This window comes from Panthera tigris, chromosome E3 (genome assembly GCF_018350195.1).
Source record: "Panthera tigris isolate Pti1 chromosome E3, P.tigris_Pti1_mat1.1, whole genome shotgun sequence".
NCBI lineage: Eukaryota > Metazoa > Chordata > Mammalia > Carnivora > Felidae > Panthera > Panthera tigris.
The window spans coordinates 35007056-35031690 of NC_056675.1; the positions used below are offsets into that span (position 1 = coordinate 35007056).

At 44.1% G+C, this 24635-nt stretch overlaps 1 protein-coding gene across 17 annotated transcripts in view; it reads right to left on the reverse strand.

Annotated features, from left to right (window-relative positions):
* The window catches only part of RBFOX1 (RNA binding fox-1 homolog 1), a 1530248-nt gene that overhangs the window by 32734 nt on the left and 1472879 nt on the right, over positions 1–24635 (reverse strand). For 11 of the 17 annotated variants that reach the window (XM_042971117.1, XM_042971125.1, XM_042971123.1 and 8 more), the window contains 3 exons: positions 22531–22663; positions 7171–7213; positions 2191–2255 (listed from right to left, as the gene is read on the reverse strand). In XM_042971117.1, coding sequence (XP_042827051.1) covers positions 2191–2255; positions 7171–7213; positions 22531–22663 — 241 coding nt within the window. Of the gene's footprint in view, positions 1–2187; positions 2256–7170; positions 7214–13144; positions 13185–22530; positions 22664–24635 lie in introns of those variants that run through there. The other 6 variants (XM_042971116.1, XM_042971113.1, XM_042971115.1 and 3 more) reach the window with 3 other exon arrangements.

The following is a 24635-nucleotide window of genomic DNA, read 5'->3' on the forward strand; positions in this document are numbered from 1 at the left end:
TACATGGACAAGAGTATATTTACTTGGTTTCTTCCACTGAAACGATTCCTCTAAAGTGGGAATTGTAGGGTTACTCAAGATTTACCAATCCAAGAATGAGGGCAATTTTCGGTAGGACACGTTGCCAATGAGAAATATCAGTAATATTAAAAATAACAGATTTTATACACATATTTGCACAGGGTGACCCCCAATGCAACATCATTTTAACTTAATTTTCAAATGAATGCCAATAGAGATGGCCAGATTCTCAAGTAATTCTATCTAAGAACAGTATTAAATACTGTTTATTTTTCAAAAAGTGTCTAGGTTGGTCTTATTGAAGAAGGCAATTTAAAGTATATCTTTGTAATTAACCTTTTTCCAACCTGGGGGAAGATGCACTTATACTGAGAAGCAAGATAAAAATCCAAAGAAATAAATCCGTGTAAGATTCTTATAATTATACAGCAGACTAAAGTTACTATGATTATAATTATATACAAAGTGGGTGTTTGAGAATTTAGCATCTAGAGATATTTTCATAAAAATAATTAAGGGTTGGAGATGAACCACATCACAATTGATACTTTGTGAATCTTCAGTGTGCAGAATTTAATAGCATTAAGACTTTTCATTTGTAGAATGAGTTCGAGGATTTCAAGATTAACATCATTTTATTAGCTTTATTGACCCTCTCTAGTTTCCTAATCCGGTGTCAAAGTGGATTGAAGATAGTAACGTACATAAAACGTATTTTGCATCTTAGCGAAAGATTACTGGGTAACTGGATAATTTATGCATTTAGAACTGTATCTTGATGTTGTGTGGATTTCTTTAGAGGCTCCCTCCGGCCTTGGGAACTCGTTATGGCTGTTTATAAGAAAGTAGTAATGAAACCTGCACACAACCAGATAGCGATCTCCCTCCTTTCTTGCCAAAGAGCCATTTATTACAAGCGTAGGCATGGGGATTTCAAAGTGCAGCTTTTGGGGTTCAGGAGTTGATTTTGCTTTCTTCTACCTTGGAAGAAATCTGTAGCTACATCGAGCTCACAACACATCTTGTGAGAAATGGAATGGGGCCGCAGAAAAAGCACACCACAGCAAACCAAGAGAGGGACTAAGTCACAACAGGCCAGGGAGGAAGGAGAACCAGAGGCTGCCGACACTTCCCATTCAGGGGTCAAGTACATTGCCTGCTTACCTGTCTGACCCAGCATGCCTCAGCCACACATGCAAATTGTTACCATTACTGTTTTATTCATGAGACATATTTTTAAATTAAAAGAGTCATTACCAAAAATAAGCACCCTCGATCACATTTGTGCATGCAGAGCTTCTGAACATTCACGTTTATGTCCTCAGAAAACAGAGCCAACAAGTTGCATTCAATATGGAAACGCACGCTTTGTTTTTTTTTTCAAGGCACCTACACAGGAATAGCTGTGGCTTGCCATTTCAGAAACCCAGTTATCTGTTAAGCCTGGGTAATGGGTCATCAAGCTCCCCTCCACCCCCCCACCCCCCCCCCCACCATCCATTCTGACTTCTGCATTTCTTAAACCCACTCGGTCCCTTCCACTGCCAGTCTTTATATGTGGTGCACGTTACGAATAAATGTTGGCTTATCTTAGTAGGATCGGACACTGGGACTGCCAAAAAGAGTGAATCATCTTAGGAATGCCAGATACATCTCCCCCATTCCTTTGTTCTAGATTTAAAACATGCAGTGGAGGGAATGCTTTACTGGGTGTAAAACGTTGTAAAAAAAAGGGGGGGGGGGGCACCAGGTGCTCGAAATTGAGGGAAACCTGTGTAGGATCGTCTTCTTGGGGTTCTTCCTACGAGTTAGATGAAACCGTGGCTGCTTGTTACGCAGAAGACTGTGGAAAGACTGTACAGGGACTGTATGTGTGTGCATGCAAGATGTGTTGTTACAGGAATGGAGAGATCTGGAAAGCAACTCTACTCGGACCAGACATAGCAATTCTGTGTTTCAAGCAGAGAGGGCAAGAGTTTAGGATGGTCTAGGCTTGACTGTTCATCGTCCCTCTACATGGCGCCGTTTCCCTTCACGGTGGGACCTGACTTTTTGGGCGCTGCCTCCCCAGAAGTCATGCATTTGCACCAAAACCAGACGAGAATCTCGTCTCCCGCCAGCTAAGTTCATTTCCAGGTAGTTGACAAGCAGAAGAAGGGAGACTCTTACCTGTCACTGTAGGCAGCGGCAGTGGCAGGGGTAGGCTGGGCGTAGCGGTATGCAGCGTAACCACCCTAAAACGCAAGGAGAAATCAGACTTAGGAATGCACAGGAGCCCAACACAGGGGCGCCCAACTGGGAGACCACACCAGAACAGCAGTTACCCACATCCACCAGTCTAACGTGGAGGTTAATGAAAGCTTAGTATCAGAGCGAAGAACAAAACACACTGGAGAGACAGGGGCTTGGATACCAACCCCAGCTGGATGTTAAAGGTTAGCGATTGTGAGCATATCCCAGAGGAAGAACCCACCTACCCTTCTAAAGAGATGTACCTACATGGTTAATGGTGATCGTCTTGGGGTGGGGAGGATTACGGGGGATTCTTTAAACACTCTTTATACTTTGCTGAACTTTCCAGAGTTTCAAAAATGATTATGCTTTCCCTTTACTTATTAGCTACTAACTTAGGCTTCATTCAAACACTCCTTGATTACTTCCTTGAAAATCCAATGTAGGCTGAGCTAATGCCCTCCTGTGTTACATTTGTATTTGTAAAAAAATAATGCTTTGATTGAAAGTTTATTAGTAATCTCTTGCATATGTAGCTGTTGAACCACTGAGGCAATTAAAGAAGACTGTGTGTAGCTTTCTAAGTGTTGCATAATTATTTTAAAAAATGGAATGGTGAACACTTCTTAAAAATTCTGTCTTTTCTGCTAAAGATATAACACTGGTTCAGATAGGGAATTTGTTTGGTGTGGAAAATATGATAAAGCTTTCCAATTTGTAAATAAAATCATTAAGAAAAGAACCTGAAAAAAATAATTAACATTTAGTTGCATGTACCAGCAAATGCAATTGTTCAATTAAGCAGAGGACAAGCAAATGGTCATATTCGAAAGGAATTGTGTTCAGTGGAGCATTGATTATCAAACTGTGAAAATAACTGAGCTTGCTTAGCAGACCACAGCAATACATCAACCACTGTCGAATGATCTCAGCACAATTAACAAACAGGATCCAGTCTCGACCGGTAACATTGGGACCACTAGGGTTCTAATTAGAATTCACAGTCCCATAATCCTCTGGGAAAACAGTTCTCACCCTCTCCATAAAGTGGCAGCTCTGAACAGACTGATGTGTTAGAGGACACTGAACAGCAAAGTCACTCATGTGTCAGAGGGGACCTAACAACAAAATCGGGAGTGGGGGGTCTGTTACATTTAGCTCCACGTATAGGAGACAGCTGAGTTGTAGGACAAGGAGATCAATGCTACAAAAAACATCTTTCAGAATGCAGACAAAGTGGTCTCAATAATTTATTTCTACCCTCTTCTAGCAACAGCTAACTTTCAGGATATATCTGCCATCTCTAATGTAGCAATTCAAAAATCTAGTCTGTCCTTAGAGAAACTTGTTCTTTGGATCAGCCCTGGAGAAGGCACACACATCCAAGACATCCTGACAGAGTCACCAATCATTTGGAGCCAGTATTACAAAAAAGAAAAGAAAAGAAGTCTCCCTTGAACAATAACATGGAAGCTACAAAAAAAAAAACACCAGGTCTTATCCAGACACCACCTGGTGTTCCAAACACCACGTTCTCTAATTAGGAAACAGGGAAACTCATTAGATATACTGAGGAGTTGTAAAACCAAAGCAGTTGTCACACCAGCACCAAGCTCAAGACAGAGAATGATGGGCTGAGGGGAAATTAGGTCACCAGATTCCTACAGTTGTTTTTTTTATCTGCTTGTCCATCTCCTTGGCTTTCATGATGTGTCCGGAAAGACACAGGTGTGCAGGTGTATGTATTAAACAATGAGGTAGAGAGGGGCTGAAGATAGCTCTCTGATTGCCAGGAGGCACTAACTACCACCAGCTGAAAGGTTTGATGGAGACAAAGTGGTGTGTGTGTGTGTGTGTGTGTGTGTGTGTGTGTGTGTGTGTGTGTGTGTGTGTGTGTGTGTGTGTGTGTGTGTGTGTGTGTGTGTGTGTGTGTGTGTGTGTGTGTGTGTGTGTGTGTGTGTGTGTGTGTGTGTGTGTGTGTGTGTGTGTGTGTGTGTGTGTGTTTTCTCCCAGAATAAAAAGCAAAAGCCATTGCAAAGGTATCTGCATCGAGGGCCGTGTAAATCAGTCATGATTTGTGACTGTGAATTTGGTCCCAGCAAAGATTTCTAGCAACAGCCCCTTGCAAAAAACCCTCTGGGTGTGCACTCTGTATGTGTTCCCAACTTCTGTGATCGTTTCCACTGGTGAAAGTGGGCAGCAAGTTTGAGAAATGGAGACAACAGCTGCAGTGGAAATAGCAGATGATGAAAATGAGCATCACTGACGGCCAGTCGGTATTCACTGTATGCACATAAAATGGATGTGTGTGCCACTGGGATCCTTGTGCACAACCGATGTGCTTGTCTATGAAGCTTTGGGAAGGGCCATCCACCCCACTGTTTTCACATGACTTGCCCATGTAAGGAGATTAAGTGTGTGTTTTTATGCAAGACAGGTACAAATGGTCAATATCTTGACATGTGTCTTTGTCATTCAGGAAGCTGCTAACTAGCATTCCCTATTTAAAAGTCAAGGTCACAGTGTGTTGAAGTCTGTGGAGTCAGTAGAGCCTCTGACCTTAAGCCGTGGTCTCCTTCCTGACCAGTATGCCTGTTGGTGATGATGGCAATGCTCTACATCTGTGCCATCCAGGACAGTAGTCCCTGGTCCTTGGTGACTATCGAACACCAGAAAAGTGGCTAGTGGAGCAAACTTAATTTTTACTGTGTTTAATTTGAGTTCATTTGAATTTACATGGAAAGGGCCACATGGGGCTGGTGGCTTCAGTGCTGGACAGTACAGGTCTATGAGATCCATCACATAGGTACTAAGTGGAAAAAGAAAAAGGATTAAGTGGCTTGATCCCACCACATCTCTCTATTGCATTGTTTTCCTTTGCTATTTTTCTTCTGTACAAAATCCGTATTAGGGGAGTAACAGAGTTGTGTATTAACTCAGTGTATGTGTGCATACACTGTAAAATGATCAAAAAATACAAATTGCTTTAATTTGCCTTGCTAACAGGTGACTCTAATCAATTTTATTGCTCCATATTTTGCAGCTCGTTGAGCATAGCCAGAGCTCCTCCAAGGTTCTGTGCTAACATCTGAAAAAGGAGCGCTCATTTCCATTTGCTGGCACCAAAGGATGTTCATGTTGAAACCAGTCTTCCTGACTTTAGGACAAAAATGCATCCGTGACAGTGAGATTTTTCCCACCACCAAACCAAATGATAAGCACAACATAGTTCTGTACTCCCTACTCATAAAACATCCTCCTAAGCAAGCTATAAATGAGACCTCATATAAAATATAAATTTTAAATGGCCACTATGAATCCGCACTCCACCCCCCACCCCCATACCTCTGCTGCCACCACCAGATGTGGCCACAAAGACCCTGACTCCTGTTGTCCGAAACATTTCTTTTGCTAGCAGACGTCCTCTGGAGGTTGGGCACATTACTGATTAAGGACCTCTGATGGTGCTCCAACAAAGCATTTTCAAAACTGTGCTTCGTGGGATACCAGCTGGGGGTAGGAAAAGCAACCTTTCCCAAATAGGTCTGGGAAGTGCCAAGTTAAATTAAGAGGAAACTGGCTATTCCATTTGTGGAACTTCCTAAAACAATACTGCTGAGCACTGTAGACCCTCAGTGCATCTGAGTCATTCAACAAAGGAAATCACATTTTTGACCTTAAAGCATACTTTTGGACAAAGATGTTCTAATGTCCTAATGGTGAATGACTTAGGAAGAGAGGCAAAATGTTTGTGTACTGCAAGGGACATAGGGTAGAAAGGGTTGTCTCGTGTGTGTGTGTGTTTCCCTTCAGTTTCACCATATAAAGTAGCAGTGGGCTTGATCCCAGACAGAAACCCCCTAGCTTCTGAGAATACCCAAGGATCTCACTTTGTGCTAACCACAAATATACCAGTATACACATATATATCTCAATATGTGATTTACTGAAACTACATTTATAAAAACATTTGCAAAATGAAACACTTCAATAATCACTCCCTAATTTATCTGCATCATACATTCAGCAGTTTTTGAAGTGTGGCAATGAAAGTCAGTTTTCTCAAAATGTAAAAATAAAAGTTGATCTTGGGAATTTAAATTATTTTGTTCTCTCCTAGATCCAAGTACCCCTTTTTCATACAGATTTCTCATTAAAACTTGATGAATTCTCATGGTTAAAAAAAAAAAAGAATGCACTTTCTTAATGGACTTAATACAGAACAAAAAAAAATGAGAATTGTATGTTACAGGGAAATCCATGTAATAAAACTCCCACTGATCATCCTTAGCTTTACATTCTTCTTTCATTTTATTTGACAGTTTTAATGTTGGTTATAGGCCATATTGGGAGACTCGGCCAGCTACACTCCAATGGATGTGTTGGCTCTTTTTTCTTCCTACAAATTGGTTCATTTGGGGGTTGCTTCAGCAGTGAGCAATAGGGTTGAAAGCTATAGCAATAGGTGTGAAATAAATTTATAAGAAGCTACAATGAAACCAGGGAAAGTTATGTTAGCTGTACAGACCCTCAATGCTGGATGAATTTTTCTTTTAACCATTCCAGTTGACTCCAGGAACCTACTACAAAATTATCCAGACAACTGATGACAATGAAACATTGCAATTCTTTTCACTGAACTTATATTAATTGAGTGTAGATACATTTTAAGCCAGGAAATTTATAGCCAAGTCAGACCTCCACTCGGATACACTCATGATCCAGCAAACAAGGGAAATCTTAGGATATGCATCTCTATTCTGGAAGCATTCACATCGAAACTGGAAAATTCAGTTAAGTCTTTCCTCCTTCTATGTTAGAGAACATCTCCCCTCCCCAGAATTGTCTTGTTAGTAGGATTTCACAGCAAACCCACAATCATAGTGATGAGTTTTTCCACCAGTCGGGATTTCATACCTGCAGCAATTTATTGCCATACACAGGCTCTTGATACACTACTCTATAAGGAAACAGAAATGTAATGTTTTCAATGCAAAAATGAAATAAATAAAAGAAAATGCATAAGTCAGACAGAAATTCCAGAGCAATTCATTTACAAGTTTGCTTCTCTTACTTCCCTAAGATCTGAGATTGACCCATCAAACCCAAAGAAGAAGCAGGTTTTAGTTTGCAAATCTCTGTAACCCAAGGTATCGAGAAGGTGGAGGTGGGGATCAAACCATACTGATTATATTTGTGTTATAACCTGTGTTTATTTTTAAAAAAGAGAAAAAGATACTTTCATGGCTTCTTATCTTTGTAAGCATATTGCAACAATTCAAATGAACTATTTCAAATTTCTCTTGTTATCTCACGATTAGAATTTTCTGGAATACCTGAGGATTTAGCTTTGATGCCTAATGATCGAGACAGTTAAGATGACAGTACAGAGCAACCCTAACTGTATCAATCCTTTTTTTAAAATCAATTATCAAATAACAGAGAGCACAACTGAATTTTGTGAATTAATGAATCACACTGAAGCTACCAAAGCTACTTTAAATCTACATGGCCAACAAAACGATGTGTGTGAATGTGTCTAGACAAGCTGATTATATATATAATATATATATATGTTTATATATGTATATTTTTATATACATATAAAACCCCTTTGACAGAGTGGGATGTGATTTTTGGATGTGAGAGTTTTTTGTGGGTGAACCTAATCCTTCTTGTGAGTGGTTCCAATTTAAAGTGAAATTCTGGGGGGTGCTTGGGTGGCTCAGCCGGTTGGGTGTCCAACTCTTGATTTTAGGCTCGGGTCATTATCCCAGGGGCATGAGATCGACCCTACATCAGGCTCTGTGCTGGGCACAGAGTGTGCTTGAGATTCTCTCTCCCTCTCCCTCCATACCTCCCCTGCTTGCAGTCTCTCTCTCAAATAAATAAAAAAGTGAAATTGTCCAGTTCCACGGAAGACACTGAGGTGACAGAATATTGTAAGAGATTTAGGGACCTGCCTCATAAAGGTATGTGTGTGTATATATCTTAACCTTTCCTTAAGTTTCCTCTTTAGTCAATCTAGGCCCGTGGACCTATGCATGTCAACGCTCTACGGAAGAGCCTAGAGCTGGGAAGCCCAATCACGTGGGCTCAGACTCCAGTGTGAATGAATGTTTCTGGACAAATCATTTCATCTCTTTTTGGAGGCAGGGGTGGGGGGGAGTTTCCTCCTCTAAAAACAAAAGTGGAGGTAATGGGTATTGTGATTCCTCCCTTCCAGGGCTGAGGAGAGGAGGTAAAGACAGGAGGGGCTGAGCATCTTTCTTGTCTCCTGTAGCAAATGCTTAACTTCTTGGTGGGTGGTTGCCCCCAGGGTGACTGACCTGCCTCATCATGCTCATCAGACTCTGCAGCTGGCTTCCACAGCAAGCAGGGTCCCAGGAATAAAGACTAGGGCCTTATTTGGATAAGCTCTGCATTCCAGCTCTCGTGTTTACATCAGGGAAATTAAGACACCTCTTTAAGATCCATGGATGGCAGAATGACATCATTTCAGAAATAATTGTCTTCAGCCATGGTTTCAGCTAGGAACTTGTAACAGAATTTAAGAATAACGTAAGCGTGCAGTGGCATCTCGAGACGTATCTGCTAGGCAGCCTCATGGCCACATGGACTGCTGCAAAGCTTAGGGCTTTCTTATAAAAAGGGAGCGTGGTTAAGATTTCTATCATATATCAGTGTTTCTCTCTTTTTCTCTCTGCCCTCCCAACTTGTCTTCTCTTCCCTTTTTCCCATTTCTGCTCAGTCTCGCCCTACTTTCCACTGAGTTAGTACATTCTTCTTAAACAGCTCTATTATAAACATCCTTATTAACATTTTCAATAGTTATCATTTGATCAAATGCCCTCGGATAGTTCCCTGAGCCAGTGAAGGCACATGTCTGGCTAAATGCAGTTGAGCCACACTTACTGTCAGCCCCGTGGCCAATTCTGGTCTTGTGAGATCCACAGCTTTGCCCCTAAACAGGATGGATCGCTTTGTAGGTCCAGGGGACTTGGCCCTTCTATGTCAACTTTCCAACAGGTTGTCAAGATCCCATGGGGCACTTCTACTAACTTATTTGTTTTCTTTAACCTGACTCACTTTTTCATGAAAAAAAAAATCAGTGTGCACTGCTAAGCGATAACAGTGAACTTACAGATTTGATATGCTAGTTATGTAAGCTAAGTTCCTATCTTTTGGAATAAAAGTCTGTGTGTGTGTGTGTGTGTGTGTGTGTGGCGTGTCATGTCCTTGGGTGGAAGGGACCCAGGTAATGACCTTTTATGCCATCCTTCCTGACCTGAAAACCGGCTACATCCTCTCTGATGAGTGGCCTTCCACACTGGGCATGAGCATGTGCCCTGTGGCCAGAGTCCATGCTTCTACTGCAGGGCTGGGGCCCTGAATAGGATGCTGTTCCTGTGCCCTCAGCCCAAATGAGCTTCCCAGGCTATGGCCTTAGCTTTTGGCTCACAGCACCCCACAACAAATCGAACTGTTCCTGCCATTTTAGGGCATTTGTGACCACTGCTCCTTCTCTCCCCAATCCTCTTTGAAAAGCTGAAGCAGGAGTGGCTCATTCTAGACTGGAGGCAATGGCTTGCCCATTGTAGGGGTCCTTCAGGTGTTTTCTATCCTCTGTGCTCCGGTGGGACTGAGAAAAGTCCAAGGGCTCCCCCATCAGGTGGGAGGGATAGAAAGAGCACGACAGAGGGAAGGGGCGGAGAAAGCAGGTGCAGAGAAAAGACTGGTCTGCTGGCTGTGTTATGATAGCTGCTGGGCTACTGCCAAAGTGTCAGGGTGGACAGCAATGGGTAGGAACTGGTGGGTGGCCCTGCCTGCACCGTCCTTAGAAGTAACTTAAGCTAGAAGCTTATGACTCCACCCAGCAAAATTAAGAATAAACAGAATGTTTAAACCTATAAGAGGCGACCCACGTATCTAACACATGTCCCCAGGACCTCCCAGGATTGCCCCAACCCTATTTATTGTGCACTGTTTGAATGAGATTGAAGGAGCAAGCCGGAAGCTTCCTTTACCTACAAGAGAACCTCGCATGCGTTTCTATGAACCGTGTTAATCATAATTTCTTTAAGAAATGGAGCACTGGGAACATTTCTAGCCATCAGGGCATACTGTTACCTCAAGGAAGGCAGGGGTGGCAGCTTGAAAAAGCACATTCGAGACTGTCATATACTTCTAGCCAAAATGAATCCTGCTCCATAGACTTTAAGAGTGCAGGAAATATTCTTATTCCTTGGTTTCCTTAATCCATGTAAGGCCATCAACGAGCCATTGTTTTGCTGCAACAGGTGGTCTAGTTTGTCACTGTGCCTACGGACATGCACCACCTGGCAGCAATAGTCTGAACTTGCCATCTTACACAGAGCAGAATACTCAGGAAGGTCTGCAAGATCTGAGCTACCCTCTTGGAAAGAGGACAGAAACACGTGCTGGGTAAAACAAGGCTCGGAGTTCCTATTTCAGTAAGTTTTTCTGTCCCCTGATTGCCTATTTGGAACTACCCTCTGAAAACTCGTATTGTTATATAATATGAACAGTGGGAAAAGGAGATAATTTTTTTTTTTTTTTTTGGCTAGACAAAGAGTTTTCTAAATACTGACACAAGGAAGTGATGTGTTGAAGAAACAGTGTCCCCTCACATAATCCCTTCATGTGGGGGCACCCAGCCACCTGCGGGGGCTGCAGCACTAGGCCCGGCAGGCTTTGCCCAGATATGATGAATTCGTGGGAAACAAAGCCTCTAAAGGCACTCAAAGCACAAAGGGACTTTTTTGTAGATTTCCTCCCTGAACAGACTATATCTTGCTGCCTTAGTCTGGGAGCTGGCACATTTGCTCCCTTCTGAGTGTCTCTGGTCCCTCCTTTTACTTTGTTCTCATGGATTCTCATTCGTAGTCTCCATTGCCAACAGACACAGACACCTCTGCCTGCTACTCTCACTAGCACGTTCTTTCCCAGTGTCTGGGAACCTACATGCCCTGCCTTCAGGTGGCTCCTCCTTCCTGCCTTTCACACATCTCGGAGACAAGGGAAAGACACCCATTGGAAATATCCATAGGACAGAACAAATTAATAATTCAATAAACTGCTGTCATTTTGCAAATGAGGAAACTGAGGGACGGCGAGGCGGACACTCAATAAATGACAGCTAATACGATATCAGTGTTGTCAGTTAGGCTTACTAACACGTTCTTTTCCCCCACTGGTGGGTGTTGACGGGGATATTGTATTTCTTTTTTCTTTTCTTTTTTTTTTTTTTTGGTGGATTATATTTTTTGTTATTTCCATCCCTTCTCTTCTCCCCATTTCCCAAATTAAAAAAAAAAAAAAAGGCCTAAACTTAGGTATACTCTATCCAGAGGCTACACTGGGAAAGGATGAAGACTGATGTTGGGTTTGTTGGGTTTCTAAGGATGTGAGTGGGCTCCAAGCTGCTTCTCTATGTATAATGGTATGAATTTAAATTTTTTTTTATAGAGGATATTTGAAGGCATGGATTAAGCTACATTAAAAAAAGAAATTGGGTGTTCATTGGGTATATGTTGTTTGTTCATTTTATTATGAAAAAAACTAACCCACAGATTATAATAAATGTACTTGATACAATGATAGCAGAACTCAACTCCATGCATCATTGATGGAGATTAATACTATGTCTCAAAATCGTAATTATTTGAAATTCAAAAGGAAGAAAATTAAATAACTAGTGTCTTTCCCATTTTCTAGTAAATGATATCAATTTGGTCAGAAGTATGCTTTTATTTGTCTTTGTTATCTAGTCTATAAGCCAACAGATATGATTCCAGTGAACTTACTTGAGGTCACTTGTAATTAAAAAAACAGTATATGATTTTAAAAATCCACCCCCAATCCTGCCCATGTATTTTAAATTGTGTTTATTCCAAGTTATTTTCCTAACATTGCAGCTAATATCATAATGTGAAGAAAAACTACCTTTAGATCCATTTAGGTAAGTTTAACTATGGTCCCCATAATGAGAAACATCCCACTCTTTTCTAAAAGTGAAAAGCTTAATAAAGTGGTACCATATAATAAACAATTCTAAATTTAACAGACAATTCTGAGTCAGGTAATGGTTTTGGGGAAATGGGAGGAATAAGGAAGAAAATAAGGGTTTAGTGGTCAAGTTGGCATACATTTTCTTAGAGATGTTTCTTGCTAAAATCATCCAGAGGGAGCAGAGGATTTTTTCTAGAGCTATTACTGTGAACAATTAAGTGTATTTATAAGAAAACATAAAAAAAATTGGGGCACCTGGGTGGCTCAGTCGGTTAAGTGTCTGATTCTTGGTTTCGGCTCAGGTCATGATCTCATGGCTCATGATCAAGCCCCACATCGGGCTCCACACTGACAGGCTGACAGCATGGGATTCTCTCTCTCCTCTCTCTGCCCTTTCTCTCCCTCTCTCTCTCTCTCTCTCTCTCTCCCCCTCCACCTCCAAATAAATAAATAAATAAATATTAAAAACAGAGACCATCAAGAAATTAGCCATGAAAATATCTTTTAACCCTCTACAGCTGGTAATGACAGCTGCTATGGTAAATATTATACTGCAAACACACAGACCATACTGAAAACTTTAAAGAGAATTCTTTTGGGGGTGGGGAGTCTTTAGTCTGACATGAGAGAAATGCCATCACTTTTAGGGGGGTGTTTGCACATATTCTGAAGTGAACCAAGGAGGTAATTCTACCCATTCATCAGCCGTGATGGCTGTCATGAGCTGGAGGGGTTCTGCCCTGCGGATAAGCCGCCCGATGCTTGCCTACAGACCAGGAAGAGGAAACTTGCAGCAAACTTGTAAACAGAATGACTCCGGGAGGAAACAGGGATGGCATGCACATTAATGAATACTTACATAAATGTCTGCACCATAAAATCCATCCTGGTAAACAACACTGCAAGGGTGCACACACAAAGAAAAACATCCATATTAGTGCATTTCCCCATGCAGACACACCAACCCCTGCACTGGCGAAGTTAGTCTGGTCACAAGATCCAAAACACAGGAACCGAGGAGTGTTTTCACACTGGTTAAGGAGGTTGGAGACAACGGCTGTCCATCAGCCTGAGAAAATTAGGCTGCGGTTCGGCATTGGCCCGGAATTGGGACGTGGTGGCATGCTGGGTACCAGACTTCCCACTCTTTCGGGAGGAGGTGCAGAAATGCAAGGAGAATTTTGGGTTATTATAAGTGGCCTGGACAGATAGGAGGGCCAGAGTTTGCATTTAATCACACCACACAGCTTCCCCAAGGAAAAAGAAAGAAAAACACACACTGTTGTATTACCAGTATGGGTTGTGCCTGAAGGATGTGAGGAGAGCCAAACAACCCAAATGATTCCAGAAATGTTCCTCTGTGCTCTTTCACACTCTAGTATTATATTTGGTAATTCCATGTGCCACTCTTTCATGGTAAATGTAGGAAAATATCTCAGATTTTATGTGTGTGAGACTATGTGTGTATGTGTGCATGCAAGACTATGCGTGTTTGTATATATGTATGTGCTCTATGCGCATGCATGTGTGTGAATGTGTGTGTGTGTGATACTGTGCACATGTCAATGCACGTGTGTGTGTATGTGTATACCACGCCCATGTGTGTATGGGTGTTTGTGAGCACAGGTGGATGTATATAGTGGATAACGTGTTTAGTAGTGTGTGTTTGCATATCTGGGGATGTACATGTGCTCTTACCTAGACACGTATGCACATACATGCTCCTGTATGCACATTTACATAAATTATACCCAGACTAAGCAGGCCCGGCATTATGACTGAATAAGCCTGGCCTCACAGTGGCTCTGTTATCCCCATCCATACAGTCATTCCAGAGACAAGGGACTTCACAGGAGGGAGAAAATATCCTGGATTTCTCCAGAAGTTTCTTGGCATACCTCGAGCGAGACAGCCAGGAAGAGAAGCTTACAGCATGTGATCATGGGAAACTGAGTTACAATTCCTAAGCATTACAGTGGGTTTAATGAGGATCGCGTGTAGCCTGCACACCTCACAGGCTTTTGGGAGGATCACAGGACACATTGACTACAGAAGCGTGTGTTTCCAAATGCGTGTTTTCCACAGGACGGTAGCTGTTATTAATAACCTTCCCTGAGATCTCCCCGTGGAGTTCAGAGATGATTTATGATTCTGGCAAAGGACCAGCGAGCCCCACCGTCGAATGGAGGAAGATTCTAACGGAAACACGACTTTGATTACCAAAGGGTTCCAGCAGGTTTCAGGAGAAGCAGCGGACCCACATGTAAGCCGAGCATATCAAGCCAAAGGGAGGCACTTAAAACACACACACACACGCACACACACGGCTGTGACACTGGTGTGCTGGAGAGCACTGGAGAGTGCTTCTCAGAGCTTTTCAGACTTGACTGGCTAGACCCCAAGTACCATTATCCTTAAAGACATGACAGGGACTTCACACACTAAGGAGGTTGGTACGAATCGCATTCGGCTTGTTTCATTTTGATCCGAGGGGGCCGCAGGCATGAGAGCACCTATCAGGCCCCGTAAACCCTAACCCAAGACACTGAGGTACGCAGCATCCTGAGCTAGGCTTCCAGCATTTCCAACATGAAAAGAGAGTGTCAGTTGGGGGTCAGAAGGCAGGGCCAGCCTCTGTCAACAGGATTTGAAACAGATCTGAGGATACGGAGGAGAGTAACAAATACTGAGTCTGGGCCCCGAACCTCAGAGGTGAACCATGTAGCCACAGCAAAACAGCTACTGCTCCCACCCCATTCTTTTAGGCCCTTGTAACTCTGCACGTGCTATTGTTTGTGCTGGGAATGCCTTTCTTCCCAGTATCCTCCTCCACAGGCAGATAACCATTCAAGAGCCAAGTTAGATGGGAACCACACAGGCATCGGGTCACAGCCTCATCAATCAGCGGCGGTGAGCCCTTGGACTCCCCACTCAAACTATCGGAGCTTCGCATACTGGTCTGTAAAATGGGGAAACAGGCTGGTAAGGGCTCCCCTCGAGGGAGGATTCAGTGAGGTGCTGTGAGCAAAGTGATGATCAATGGGCTTGACATCACAGCACAGAGAGACATCTGGGGTGTCAACAAAATATTAATATTTTAACCACATGTGAATGTCTATTGAAATATGGGGAGTAATGCCTCTGTCTACATATTTGTAGAGGGGGACCCAGTCTGTGCCTGCTCCCCTGTGGATAATGGAGAGCCGAGCCCGCCCTACACTTTGGTGGTGTTCCCATGCACACCCGGTGTGGACCCGGAATGACTGAGCCTAGGCCCTGGCTGCGAGAGCGGCCCCTTCTTTCACCAGGTTGGGTTCTGGTGCCTCGCGGCCAGTTGCAGGCCTCCGCCTCACGTCTGTTTGCACCAACTCCCGGAAGTGAGGGAAGAACAGGCCGCTGATGTTTGCCTTTGTTAAATGGGGTATACTCAGTGCCGTGCGTGCCCTCCACAAGGGGCATGGAAAATTACTTTGGGACTCTGCCATCCCACATTTCTGAGACAGAGAACCAGAGACAAAATGGGATCTGGCATCTCCATTTCGACAAGCTCAAACAAACCACATGAGGAAGACCGTTTCTCTGCTACTGACATGCTTTCTCTGCTCCAACGGCCATGCTAAGGCACAGACAGGCGAGAGTGTGTCCATCACTACAGCTGCCCCTGGGGGGCTTCCAGGGAGGGGGCCGGGGGGTCACAAAGCCATGTGCATAAACGCACAGACATATAAAGTTGCAGTGCTGGTAGGTGCTGAGAGGGAACAGTGGTGCTCTGAAAGTGTGACAGAAGGAGTGGGGCTGGGCAACAGGGGTGAGGGGATCTGAGCAGACGCCTCAGAGATCGCAAAGCCTTAGCCAGGTAAAGAGGGAGGGAGGGCAGGCCAAGCAAAGGGAACAGACTGCAGAGTTCAGAGGCCCGGCAGACGGGGTGGGGCTTCACTGAGAAAGGGCGTCAGGAATTCTCGCTGCTGTTATAAACCACACCGCACAGGGAGGCCTCCATTTCACTGACTGCCACACATGCATGTTTTGGAGGGAATGATGGAAGGGTGAAGGATCTATTTTCATGATCCGTCTAAATACAAGGAACCGTTATGGCTGTCTTCGGCGGTATGAAGGGAAGCCAATTCATGGGCTCCCAGTTTCACCAAAATGCCGTTTCCCCCACTAAGCTACTACTGGTGACAGCACAGGCATAAACAACCCTAGTCCTCACATTTAGAGAAGGACTGCCACCGGTCAGTCCCTGGTCTAAGCATCCTGGGCTCAGTATCCCATTTAACCCTCATACTACCCCTGCGAGTTGGAGAATGCTATTCTCACCCTCAGATATAAAGGAAGCTACACTGGAGAGGGTAGGTGTTGACTGAGCCGGGAGTCTAGTCCAGGGAGCTCTGGCTTTGCAGCCCGCTTTTAGCTATTGGGGCAGACCGTGGTCCAACTTCAGCACAAGTGCAGGGTCACCTGAGGGCTTGTTCAAACACAGATGGCTGGGCCCCATGCCCAGCCCAGAGGTTCTGACTCAATAGATTTGGATGGGGGTCTAAGAATTCCGATTTCCAACAAGTACCAGGTGATTGCTGCTGCTGCTGCTGCCGCCCAAGGACTAACAGTCTCATTGCTCCATGCAACAATGCCCTCCCTGTGTTCTTTTTCTTTACATTTGCGACGGCACCGAGGGTCAGCCTCCTCACCCCTATTCTAAACAGGAGGCGGCTAAAGGAAAGCTCTTACACATTCTCATGCTGGTTTCCAGGAATGTGTCCAAACACTTTTTCAAGCCCCATGGAACAGGTGCACTTAAAATATAAGACATGTAGGGAAAGGAGAGCCGGAGCTGATCTAGTATGCAGCTATAGATAAATTAGCCACGGCCCCGTTGCAAGAGAAGGGGGTCGCTGTCATGCAATGAACCCGTGTGGTCCAATTTTAATGCAAAGGCAGTCTGTCTAGCCATGCAAAGGTAATTGTATTCCTTGTCAATCACTTTGGGCCTGCAATATGCTTTTGCAAGAGCATTGCAAATGCACATCTCATTTTCTTAGAAAGGTAATAACAGTAGTTAAATATTTGGTTGAATGCAAGCAGGGAATGAATGCACTATAACAAATTAGTTTACTTAAAAAAAAAAAAAGGAAAGAAAGTATAGGATGCCCAAACTATCCAATCTGTTTGTGTAATGTAATAAATCACCACCACAAATGTATTCCTGAAGGAGAGGTTATTTAAAACTGCTCTACCTTAGTGCCCCTTCCAACTGGAAAATAAATTAAAATTTTAATGCGTTTAAATCTAGCTGTTTTTGAAGACATATCATATGGGTCCATAAACTCTCTGGCATTTGTATAGAATTGTGTATGTGCATGGATATATGGAGGTGTACACCAACATTTTCCTAGGGAAAACACATTTTTAACTGGATTATTAAAGGCATCTGTGACATTCCACTCCCCTCTACCTGAAAAATTTAAGAACCCCTGATTTAAGGTTTGCCTATATATACATTCAATTCAGAAGCCCGCCCTTTTTTTTTTTTTAATGTTACAGGTTGCACTTTAAACGTGGCTGGAAGTTTGAACAAGAATTTACACCAGAACCAAACACACAAACAAAAAGCTAGAGAGAATTCCGGAAACTATTCTGATGATGGGTGATGATGACTTTAGTTCCTAGTGTTTCTATTAAATGAGAAACATTCTCAACAACAGAGAATACAGTCTCAGGATTAGACATTTAGAAATTAAAATCAGAAAGCACGGTTGGTTTCTAGTCAGTGAGGCACATATGCATAGTCCCGGGGTCTGGTGTCAGAGGTATTTTTAGAACCTGACCTGAAACTGTTCTGTGTGCGAGTTTCATTCTTGCACTGGCCAGCTTTAAGAAGTTTTCTTTCTCCTGGGATATTACCATATCTTTCCTATATACAAAGTAGCACAGAGTCTCCTCAAACCACTTCTCAATGTAACTTTGAGAAGTTGTACATAGACATGTCATAGCTAATTTCCTGCGAAAGTATAGAACGTCTTCTTCAAAGATACCCCGAGAACCAAAACCAAAGCCCTATAGCAGATGCTGGAGGTTTGGCTTAGAATAATAATTTTCAAGATATTCTTTGAAGCTCCATTAGAGTGCCTACTGTGTCCCCATACCATACAATGTGCATGGTGCACAGTAGGCACTTGGCAAGTAGCTGCTTAATAGTTAATTAGCTAATTAATTAAGGACAAGAATTCAGCTAGGCCAGTCTCGGGGGGTTCCTTTGGGAGGGCATTGGGGCTTAGCTGCCGTCTTCTAGTACGAGATGTTGTACTGAATCTGGCGGGTGTGTCTCGAATCCCTTTACCTACCACCTCCGGCACCTCCACCCACGGATCATCAGTCTGCAAGATTCCTTGGATGGCAATTACCCAATGTGCAACTTCTCCCAAATGTGAATCACAGGAAGACAGACTGGACATTGAGGCTTCTCAATCGAAATGGACTCTAGGATCAAGGGCAAGGAGAAATATGGAAGACCCGGCCCATTGAGTGCTCTCGGAAACCATTCACTAATGGATACTTTATTTATGATATACATAGTCTACACACCATTGACGCGCCACTGTCTAGAGCCAACTCTGTGGCATGTGGGGAATACAGGTGCCTCCCAGGAAGGGGTCACACACTAGGTTTCTAACTCATCACCCATCCTCACTCAGTTAACGTTGGTAATCAATAGTGAGTTGGTTGGCTCGGTCTAGATTTTCTACTCATTCCTATGATCCATCCAGGGTCCAAAGAGAACCCCCTCCTCTAGGGAAAATGATCACATATTAATGTCCCAAGAAATTCCTTTTTAGCTATGTGAGAAAGAAGAGAATAGGGCCTCTCCATCACCTGTGCTCTTTACTTGCTGGGAGGAACTTCAGAAAATATCAGGATGTGGAGGAGAAAACGAAATCAATAAAAGGAAGTGGATGGATGAGAAGGCATCCTTGGTGAATCCTCCTGTGTGACTATCTTGATGTTGGGTACCTCCAAGGGTCACCTAAGACTCCACAAAAGTAGCCATGGGGGTTATGTGGGATTTTTTTTTTTTCACTATCTTGGGAAAACAATATGGAAGCCATACATGGACATAGGATAAATGACACACTTTTTATTGGGATTTCAGTGACAGGGTATATTCATATTGCATACTTCATGAAGAAGAGAGGTGTAGGTTGGCAGTTAGATAAATCTTTGACAGGTAACAAATGGAAAATAGTAACAAATGCAGCTTGCTAGATGACATTGTAGAAAAGATGTGGATCACTGGGTGCGAGGGAGACTCATGGAATGAGATCTCAACGTGGCAATTTAGGAAATGGTTGGACTTAAGTGCATCACACATTTCTTCTTTTCCTGAAAGCCTTCTCTAAAAACTGAGCTAAGGGGCCTTCCTTGGTGCTCACACAACACCACACCTTATCACTTATCACATTTATTGAAATTGTTAGCTTATATGGTGCTGCTGCCCCTAACAGGAAGAAACTCCTCCAAAGGGGCAAGACAGAAAGAGATGTTAAGCTAAAATGCACTGGAGTAAAGACATTAGTCAAATCTAGAAATCTTCCCCCAAAGGACTTCAGAGACAAACAGCTACAAATCCACACTATCTCCTGGACCCCCTGAATCCTGATAATGTCACTTCCTGGAAACAGGAACCTCTTCCAACCTCTCTGCTATTTGCTTCCACTCAAGCCCAGGGCTCTCACTACTCCAGCCAGGATCTGCTCTGTGCTGCCCCCCACTCTTCTCTCCAAAAGGAGCTGCCTCTGTGCAATTTCCTGCAGCCTAAGCCAACAAGCAAAGGGAAAGGGAAACCTTCACTTAAGATGCTGGACTCACACTTTTTCATTTGGGGCCAGCGCACTCCAGGCACTTGCTAATACAGCAAAAACACCCTGGCTGAATTTCCTATTCTCCACCAACACTTTGCTCTCATAGAACCTGCAGACATGGGCACGCGGACCCCAGCCTTTTCTCCTCTTCCTCTTCCTCCTCTTCCCCCCCCCCCCTCACCTCCTCCTGTCCTGAGAATTTCATCTTACTACTTAGAGCGGTTTCAGGATTCCACTCAGAATATTACCAGCAAAGAGGCACAATGTACTATTATAACCAAAATGATTAGGCATATTGCTGGAATATTAAAGTTAAGTCACGTCTAAAGCAGTCACAAACACAGTGCTTCACCATTTGGAGATGCCCATGTGTCTCCTTGGTGAATGTGGCATTAATTAGTTATGCACGGTTATCCCCAGCAAAGAACAAGTTCATTCTAAGTTAGAGAATTTCAATTTTACAGCAGGTGTGTTATTTTGAGATTTTTATAAGTAGTTCATGTGAGGATAAGCCGTATAATTTTACTTTATTTTTTTTTTCCTGTTCAGTATAGTAGTGAGATACTGAGGGTACATGTACCAAAAAGCTACAATTACCGTCTACTAAGATAAGATAATAATTTTCAGACAAACTAATGTGGTATAAACATGCAATTTTGTGTTTATGGTTTATGAATCTTGCTTTAGTAATTACATGAGCCTACAGGGTAACTTGGTGGGGGATTTCTCCCTTCCTAACAACTTACTGTGTGACCTTGGGAATAACATGTATTTATTTCTGCATTTCTGGATCTATAAAACGGGCTCAACACTGTGGGGCTGGAGATAATGATTACACTATCAATGATTCTTTGTATCACATCGTCGTATGTCTAAGGCTTAGGATGTACAGATGCATCTTTTTGGAGGGTGGGGAGAATTTATGGTGAATTTATCTTTGGTTTGCTATTATCTATCATCATTCCAGTGAAAACGAAATTTGTGCTGTTGTTTTGTCCACTAAGAAACTCAGAAGTGACCTAAGTCTAATCACAACACAAGAAACAATGGACACTGACTGATTTCTCTACCTGTGTTTTCCCTTCCTGATGATTTCATCGAGTTTCATTTATTTATATTCTTAACTTTGTCTCACTGCGTTTGTGTTTGAAACACTTCAAATGCTCTCCTCTGCAATGGGTGAGATATGAATAAATAATGAAAAAAGAGTGGTTTCCTTTGTCATCAGTATAATAGAGAGATGATCTAGGCTCATTCAGGTTTTCTAAAAAATTTATAAGCAACAGAGCTATAAAAAATGCATTAACCCTTTTGGTACAGTCTGGAATACAACCGTATTCTTTCTACAGACCAGAAAGCCAGGCACTGGCCAGGAAAGCCTTGAGCCAAACTGTCTTGCACACAGCTGAATTTTTCTGAGTAGTACTATTGACATTGGGGGCCTCATGACTCTTTGTGTTGGGGGGGGGCGGGTCCTGTGCACTGTGGATCTTAAGCAGCATCCCTGGCCTCTACCTACTAGATTGCTGCTCCTGCTGAGACAACCCAAAACGTCTGCGAACATTCCAAACATCCCCCAAGGACCAGCAGAGACATCTCTTTCTTTCTCCCTGACTCCAGGGCACCGAATGTTCCAGGAGGATACCTTAACAGGAAGAAACGGTAGCATTTCAGGGCTGCAGCCCACAGTACCACTGTTTCTTAGTGTTCACCAGCCCTCTTTGATTTTCACCTGGGAATGCCAAAGTCCATGCGCACAAAAACCAAACTGCCCACCGGGGAACACGTTAACTTGCATTTCCTTGCAGAGGGGAAAGGAAAGCAAATGCACATTTTGGAAAATCCAATGGAAACGAGTCTTACTTCCGATTTCTTTGAACTTTTGCTTTCGACTCCACACCTAATTTTCTCTTCTCAGGCAAGGGTTCATAAACTTTGAAGTGCAAGGTGTCTTTGGGGAGGGCGGCAAGACCACCCCCCCTTCCAACCACGCCCCCCCCTCCCCCAGCGAATTTTATGTTTGGAAACTTCGCGTCCCTCCATGGCCAGATTCAAGGGGCAAATGTGATCCAACCTCCTTAATAACCAGATGTTTGCAATCATCAGAAATACATCTTTGGCTGTAACCATTTCTCTGTTCTCCAGCATTCAGTCTCAAAGAGAATTTACATAACAACATGTGACATGTAGAATGCTTAAAGGCACCAACCATGACAGGACAAATTACATTCATTTCTCAATACTCTTTGCAAGGTGCTCCACTGCAGGCGCGCGCGGAATGCATGCTGGGGCGGGTTCCGGTGGGGCGGTCAAGACCAGCATGCGCTCGCAAACAGGAGGGGGCGGTGCGGGAGGCCCGCCGCCAGGGGGAGGCTGACCGACTTACCCGCCGTAGGCCGGGATCGGGGGCGGGGGCGCAGCGGCCCGGAAGGTGTTGTACACGGTGCGGCCGCGGCCTCGCAGGTGCGCCCCTCGGTAGGCGGCCGCGGCGGTGGCGGCTGGATACGGGAAGCCGGGCACTGCGGGGGCGGAAAGGAGAGAGCAGAGCAAAGGCTTTCAGAAGCACACCTGTTGTTGGGGGCGACGCGCCCCCCCCCCCCCCGCCAGGACCCTTCTCCCTGCAGGCGGAAGCTGGACACCTGCCCCCTGTCCAGGATCAGGCTCGTAAAGGGCGGGCAGCGGGGAGGAGGCCAAGGTCCGAGTCCAGGCAGGAGGGGCTACTTAAGGAGGTGGTCCCTGTGCCCAAGAGAATACGGTAAATGACAAACATTTACAAAGACTTCTTAATAACGGGAAGCAAGCTCACTGCACAGAGTTCAAATTTTACAAAGGCAGACTGCAAGATGTATGTGCATTGTATTGTCAACATCTGTCTTCTGTCTGTACACACATGTATATTGTGTGTAATATTTATATGTGTGTGAGCATACAACATGCCTGAGTATGGTGTATACACACACGTGCGTGCATGTGAGTGACTATGCATGCCCGTGTTTATATTGTGTTGTATAATGCACACGTCTATGTGAACGTGTACTATGCGTACATATATGTTCAAGTATGTATATAATTTTGTATACATACGCACACATATTTCAGTGTGTTCTTAGTTATCTCTGGTGCTGAACTGTGTGTGTGTTGTCTATTCACTGCTTTCCCCGTCTTGTTTTTATTTATTTCCCACATTTTCCTTGATGTCCATCTATGGCTTGTTAAAATTTTTAAATTGCAATACAACGTTCCTACGGACACGTGCATGTATCGTAACTGTGCAAACCCTTTATGCTCCAAGAAACAAATGGTTACCAGTGACCCATCAGCCCCCAAACCACTTAACAGCTTTGAAGACACGTACAACAACCTTATATAACCACACAGAAGTCTGGGAATTCAACTCTTAAGAAGAGGGTGTGAGCTGGGTTTTTCCTCCTTGGGGGAAAAATTCTCTGAGCAGGATGGCTTGCTGAGGAGTCATGAGGGAATGAAGCTTGAACCCAGAGACCCCTGATCTTCATTCTCTTGCCTGGGATGTCCTTCCTCCTGGGGGGGGTCTGCAAATTCTGAGACAATGCTCCCTCCGCCCCCCCACCCCACCCCCGGCTTCAGGAAACCACTTCTGCTGTTCCTACTTGTCTGCATCTCACAGGGCTCTTGCTATGCCGGGTGTGTTAACTTTTCTCTCTCCAAAGAACGGGCAAGCTCCTCTCGACCTCTCCAGCACGTGCCTCCCCAAGTCGGCAGAAGCCCCCCGATCTTATTCACAGTGGGCTCTCAATATTGGACCCCTGAATGGATGCAGGGGTGGCTTCACTACAGCAACAAGTGGATGAAGTTGTAGGTTGTGGAGAGGCCACGTGATGGGCAGTTTCCAGTCAACCTCCCCCCACCCCACCCTTGTCCCCAGCTTCTTCTCCCATCTACCAGTCTCTAACAGAATAGGAGCTTTCCAGAGGGAGGGAGACACAGGTAAAACAGAGCAGGGCTGGAAGGATTTCCTCCTCTGTGCACTCCCCTCCCCTGCTCCCTCTCTCCTGGGACTTGTTCACGCGGTGTTTGTATGGACAGTGTCTTTGGGCGTGATATGAACATACAAGCTCAAGTCGTCCCACCACAAGGGAGGCTCTCAAAAGGAGATAATCAGTGCACACAGACCTCTCTCCAGGAGCTCATTTTGGGGGAACACCTAACTGCTCACAGGGTGTCCTGTTTCATGCTGTGTTGAAGTTGCCTCCACCTTATATCCAAACTGCCATGGAGGGGCTTCTCCCCTTCCTCCACCACATTCAGGAGCAGAAGCCCTCCATCCCATCTCTTCACTGGCTGTGGAGTCCTCGGACACTCTGTGTTCTAGTTATGCAGTGGCGGAGGGCAGGGGATGGGGAGACGAGGCCATGGCGTCTCCCACAAAAGCCCCAATTCCATACCATCTCGCAGAACTGCACAGACTAGACTAAAACCCTTGATTCCAACCTGAAGACTGGCTATCATCTG